At 61.8% G+C, this 6,061-nt stretch overlaps 1 protein-coding gene across 5 annotated transcripts in view; it reads left to right on the top strand.

Moving 5' to 3' along the window:
* Nucleotides 1-2,443, top strand: part of LOC108292819 — a 4,823-nt gene extending 2,380 nt beyond the window's left edge. The window contains exons 1-2 of one of the 5 annotated variants that reach the window (XM_017513923.2): nt 430-458; nt 842-2,443. In XM_017513923.2, coding sequence (XP_017369412.1) covers nt 1,106-2,182 — 1,077 coding nt within the window. In that variant the 5' untranslated portion in view covers nt 430-458; nt 842-1,105 and the 3' untranslated portion in view covers nt 2,183-2,443. Of the gene's footprint in view, nt 1-347; nt 525-841 lie in introns of those variants that run through there. The other 4 variants (XR_005197622.1, XR_005197620.1, XR_005197621.1 and 1 more) reach the window with 4 other exon arrangements.
* The last annotated feature ends 3,618 nt before the right edge of the window (nt 2,444-6,061 follow it).

Below are 6,061 nucleotides of genomic sequence, written 5' to 3'. Positions count from 1 at the left end.
GTCCTGGGATTGGGCAGAGGTTGGGGACACAGGGTCCTAGGGTCAGGGAAGAGATGGGGGACACAGGGTCCTGGGATTGGGCAGAGGTTGGGGACACAGGGTCCTAGGGTCAGGGAAGAGATGGGGGACACCGGGTCCTGGGATTGGGCAGAGGTCGGGGACACAGGGTCCTAGGGTCAGGGAAGAGATGGGGGACACAGGGTCCTGGGGTCTGGGTTATGCTTCAGAACTTTGGGGCAAGGCTCAGAGCCACACAGAGGCCCAGCCTCAGAGGTCCTGGGGGCGGGGATGGGGCGGGGCTCCAATGATTGTCCGCCCTCGGCTTCCTTTTCCTCTTGAGCCCACAGTCCCGGGAGGCTTCAGCCTGACGCCGGCCAGCACTTCACAACAGGGGCTTTCCATTCCAAGTCCTGACGTGGGGGCGCCGTGGGGGGCAATGCCCGGTGGACCTTGGCACAGTAAGCGTCCCTAACGGGTGTCTGGACACAGCCCTGCGCCCACTGCCCTCTTCCGGCGTGGCCAAGCATGGGTGCTGGTGGCATAGACACTCAGGCTGCCAGACTCGGGGACAACAGCGTCCCTGGCCCCTCAGGCTCAGGGCAGGGCGCACACAGTCTAGGATTCCCAGAGAAGACTCGGGTGGGCGAGGTGCCGGCTGGAACCCTGGCCTGGGGTCTGCGCTGGGCGTGGGGGTGGCAGCAGCTATGGGTTCCTGGTCTCAGCCATGAGGACAGTGGTGTGAGTGGGTGCCCCAGGCCATGGGCCTGGGTGGGAAGGGTCAGCAGGGGGCTGTCGGGGAGCGAGGAGGTCGGTCCTGCCGTCACCCCCATGTCACCCACAGGTGCGCCCGCGTGGGGATGGTTTTGGTCAGGAGAGCAGGCTGGCCGGCCCACAGCAGTAACAGTGGACGCCGGAGGGGACCCTCTGCCTGCCGCAGCCCCCCCCCCCCGCCTCTGAGTTTCACAGTTCCTGCTTCCCTCGCTGGCTCAGAGCCCCCAAGAGACTGCTGCCAGATGTTCCTGGCGGCCCCACGTCGCCTCCCTAATGAAATATTCATGGGGCCTTTCTGCCTCTTGACATAAAGCCTTCCGTAGCTCCACACACCATGGAGATGGGGCCGGCCTCCCAACAAGCCCAGGAAGGAGTGGGCACCCGGCCAGCCCCACCCCCTGTGCCAACCCTGGGTGCCCACTCCCAGTGCGCCAACCCCAGCTGCCCACTGTGCCTCCCGAGACAGAGGCTGGGCCTCCGCCTCCCTTTTGCCCTGCTAAGGGTCAGGGGTCCGGCTGCCTACACCCCCGTCTGCCTCCTGAGAGCCCAGTGCCAGCTGTGTGGGCACATCAGCCCTGGGGCTGAGCTCTGGAGGGAGGACAGCCGCCACCCGGCACAGGAGGGAGCCAGAGCCACCCTCACAGGCCTGGGGAGGACAGGCTCTAACTCTCTCTTCCTTCAGTACCTTGGCGGCCGACAGCTCCCTACCCCATGCCAGCAAGGCTGGGCTCCTGCAGCCCACCTCGCCCCTTGCTGTGTGGCGGCTAGCCTGGCCTGGCCTCGCGCTGACCTGCTGTCATCTGTCCACGCCTCTGTCCATGTACTCATGCACCCGGTGCCGGCAGGGAGCCGGCTCGCACCAGGTCCAGTGCATGGAGACCAGACTTCATGCCCAGCCCTGCGCTCCGGGTGTTCACGCACCCCCAGCCAGGCAGTGAGGGCGGAGGAGCTCGGGCCAGGGCTGGTGAGGCCAAGAAGGACGAGGTGGACAGGTTTCCAGGGGCCTGGGAGCTGTGTGAGGAGTAAAAAGGGGCCCGGCTGCGAGTTCCTCACAGAGGGGACCTTTGTGCCCCAGGTCAAAGGAGAGGGGGTCCGGTCCAGGCCAGCCTTTGCTCAGTCCACAGGCCCTGTCTGGCTCTGCCGGGCCTCCTCACGGCCCTGGGCTGCAGGTGGTGGCCACAGTGAGGCCCCTCTGGGTCAGAGTCTGCCCCACATGGGGTGCCCTCTCTGGGTGGCTAGCCCTGGGCTCCCCTCTGGCTGTGCAGGGCCAGCCTCAGCTGTGAGGAGCCCAGCGGGCTTGCTGGGGGCCGCAGGGTTGCCCTGGCCTCTGGGACTCCCACGCCCTCCTTGCTCCTGGCCTCAGGTCAAGCCTTTGTCTTCAGTGGGCATCTCAACCTTAACTGTCACCTAGAGCGGCAGGGAAAGGGTTACACGACCATTCACAGAGGCACTCAGCCTCCGCATTAGGGGAGAGAGACCTGAAGAGAGACCACGTTGCTTCCCTGAGGCGACCAGCGGGATGGGCCAGAGCCAGGAAGGAGGCTGCCATGTGTGTCCTGGAGCCCACGGCCAGCACAAGCAGCCGGGACCCTCCCGGGAGCCAGCTCCTTGTCCAGGACACCCCAGCTCTCCTGAGCTTACTGACCAGGGATTTGGCCAGTGCCCCTCCCCCATGAGGCCGCCTTGCACCCTGAGCTGCTGGGGGGTAAGAACTCTGCCTGTGGTGTAGAAATAAAGCACATTCCACAGAACAAATGGTGTCAATTTGCAGCAGCGCCGCAGCTCCACCGCAATGAGCGGTTGCACTGGAGAATCGGCGGCCCCGGGCGGCGCGTGGAGGGACAAAGCATCCCAGCCCGGCTCCGGCACCGCGGCCCTTCAGGCGAGAGTCGGCTCCAGGAAGCGAAGGAGCAGCTGCTGGGGCCCCTCTCGCCTCCCGAAGGCTCTTGCCAGAGCAAGCAGTGAGCACCCCAGGTCCCACCTGACTGCCCTGCCTGGCCAGGTGTAGTGGCCTCCAGAACAGCCGCTTCCAGAACAGAGGCCACTGCCTGTCCGGCCCAGCGGCCTTGTCCCATCTCAGCTGCTGTCACCCCACCAGGCCCCCAAAATGTACTCTGGGGCTCACCCCGCCATGAAGCCTGGGGTCTCACTGCTCCTCTCCCAGACGGCCACTTTTCTTCCTTACGTGAGGATCACGCTCCAGGCCTTGCTCCAAGCCCTCCCTGCCCTGGGACATCTACCCGCCTGCCTGGTGACCTCTTCCGGTACCCACTCCTGGGCTGCTCAGAGCTGCTGCTGCCTGTTGATGAGCAGTGTGGGCAGCCCGGAGATTCACCACCTGGACGCTCCGTTTCCTGCCCCGGCTGCTGTCCCCGCAGTGATGAGCACCTGCCCTGCGTGTTAGGACCGAGCTGCACACTGCACCTTACATCCTCACGAGCGGCTCCGGGAGCCCCTGCAGCCAATCAGTTTCACAGCATCATCCATGCGTGTGGCCGTTGGGACTGGCACAGGCCCTCTGGACGCCTTTACCTGGAGACCAGGGCTGTTTTCCCTGGATGGCAGGAAGGCAGCAGGTGGGAGGCAGGGAGGCAGTGCTGGCTCCACGGGTCCTCCTGAGTTGAGGACCAGGCGCTTCCCTGCGTGCGTCTTGCTCCGGCCGTAGGCCCTGGGCTTCTGCTGCTCCTCTGGGGGTACAAGGGCCGTCCTGGAGTTCCATCTTCTCTTGGGAACCTAGAGAGCCCCGTGGCTCCTTCGGAGGTCAGAGGGCAGTGCCGTGCACTCAGAGGCATCTGGGAATGCCTCTGGGGTTTGGATAGATGGACAGATGGGCAAATTAACAGGACGCTGCACTTGGAATCACAAAACTTTAGGCAAGAAAGGGTCATTAGAGAGCATCTAGTCCAATACTCTAACGGGATAGGAGGGAAACTGAGGGAAACTAGTCACAGCCCTTGGCCTAGCCAGGGAGACAGTCCACCGGCTGCTCCTGCATCCCCCACAGCCCAGGTTCACACATCTTCCTCCAGGTCAGGGAGGGCAGGGACAGCCTTTAGGTCCTGAGACCCCAGCCCTACCTGCCTGCCTGCCTGGCAAGGACGCCCCTATCAGGTGGCACAGTAAGGCAACCAGGTTGGGTCTGACACCCACAATCCATCAGCCTGCTGGTCTTTACACATTCTGGGAGAGGCAAGAATCTCTTCCTCTTGGCTATTCTGCTAAGAACACACATTATTTGGAAGTCTTGGGTTTCGTCTAATGTAAATCCCTCAGGCCGTGCGTGACCTAAGCTCTGGCCTCAGAGGTCTGGGCCTCTCCAGCAGTGGGTCTCCGTTTCTGCTTGGATGAGCCTCTGCTTTGGTCTTCATCCCCTCACTGGAAGCCATGGCCATGAGGACATGGGAAGAATATAGGGCTATGAACTTGGCATTTTGGTGTCAGAAGGACCCAGGTTCAAGTTCAGGCTCTGTCACTAGCTAGGGACCTGAGTGTCTTCATCTGTAGACAGAGGAGAGTAACACATATGTCAAAAGAGCTGTGCATATTCAATGTGGTCTTATGTCTAAGCCCTTCCGCATGATGTCTGTCACCAAATCAATGCCCAGAAAATGGCAAGGATTGTTGCAATGATGATGATGGTGGTGATGGTGACGGTGATGGTGGTGATGGTGATGGTGGTGATGGCGATGGCGATGGTGGTGATGGTGATGGCGATGGTGATGGTGGCGGTGGTGATGGCGATGGCGGTGATGGCGATGGCGGTGATGGTGGTGATGTCAATGGCGATGGCAATGGTGGCGATGGCGATGGTGGTGATGGCAATGGTGATGGTGGCGATGGCGATGGTGGTGATGGCGATGGCGATGGTGGTGATGGCGATGGCAATGGTGGTGATGGTGGTGATGGCAATGGCGATGGCAACGGTGGTGATGGCGGTGATGGTGATGGCGATGGTGATGGTGGTGATGGCGATGGTGGTGATGGCGATGGTGGCGATGGTGATGGTGGTGATGGCGATGGCAATTGTGGTGATGATGGTGATGGCGGTGATGGTGATGGCGATGGTGATGGTGGTGATGGCGATGGTGGTGATGGCGATGGTGGTGATGGCGATGGTGGCGATGGCGGCGGCGGCGGCGGCGGTGATGGTGTTGATAATGCTGCTGCTTTTACAGCGTGAGTAAACCTGGCCCAGTGTATGGACCCACCAAGGACCTTCCTCTGAAGCACTGGGCACACATTTCAGAAAGGAGCCTCCTTCTCATGTGCAGCTACAAACAGCATGTCCAGCAGATTAGGGCTGCCTAACCAATCTTGCAGCAGTCCCTGTGGACAGGTCTTAAGCAAGCTGAGGTCAGGACCGGGTGCCATGGGTGCTCCAGAGATCCAGCACAATGCTGTTTCCTGCAGGGGTTTAGACACAAGTGGGAAAGACATGCTTGGACTTGGGGAATATGAAGCCTCCGCGCTCCACAAGAGAAGAGGCCTCGTGAGCCTTCGCAAGAGCAGTGGCCCAGGGCGTGGGGGGCGAGGTGGAAGGCTGGGCGGAGGCAGTCGTTCTGGACAGGGCCCTGAGACTGATTGACTGAGCCGGAGGTGAGGGCGAGGCCGTGCCAGGAGAGGAGGGCTCCTGCATCTGGGACCACTGACAGGATCGTGATAGGAGGTGGCTGGGACAGGCCCCAAGAGGCAGGCGGTCGGGTTCTCCAGTAAATGCAGAGTGAGGCCCTGTGAGAAAGGGTTCCAGGCTGGCCCATCTTAGAGCCGGGGCTCAGAAAGCCTGCCTGCTCTCTGCGGCCCCGTTCCTCTCTGATGCCAGGCAGCCTCTGGCCTGTTTCTCCTGCTAGTCAAACTGATTTTGCAGGGAAACTCTATTTCGAAGTGAAAATTTCGTTACAACTTCAATTTATAACGCATCTGCTTGGGAGGTGCTGTGGCTGGCTGGGCTGGCGGTGTGGGCGGCTGCAGTGAGGGGACCATGCGGTCAGACGCCCCTTGGCAGAGCTCCAGGGCTCTGCTTCACACGGTCTGAGGCCTCGTGGCTCTGGCTGCCTGCAGTGGCCTTCACCCCAGCACCCTGGTCTGAGGTTCTGACTTCAGGGTATGAGCAGCAAAGGTTCCCGGGGAGGTGGTGTGTGCCAGGCTGGCAGTGTGGGTTCCTCGGTGGGGACCTGGTGTGTGCCAGGCTGGCAGTGTGGGTTCCTCGGTGGGGACCTGGTGTGTGCCAGGCTGGCAATGTGGGTTCTTTGGTGGGGTCGTGGTGTGTGCCAGGCTGGCAATGTGGGTTCCT

This window comes from Cebus imitator, unplaced genomic scaffold (genome assembly GCF_001604975.1).
Source record: "Cebus imitator isolate Cc_AM_T3 unplaced genomic scaffold, Cebus_imitator-1.0 Scaffold509, whole genome shotgun sequence".
Classification (NCBI taxonomy): Eukaryota; Metazoa; Chordata; class Mammalia; order Primates; family Cebidae; genus Cebus; species Cebus imitator.
The sequence above is the reverse complement of the archived record's forward strand: the minus strand, read 5'-3'. Positions and strand labels throughout refer to the sequence as shown.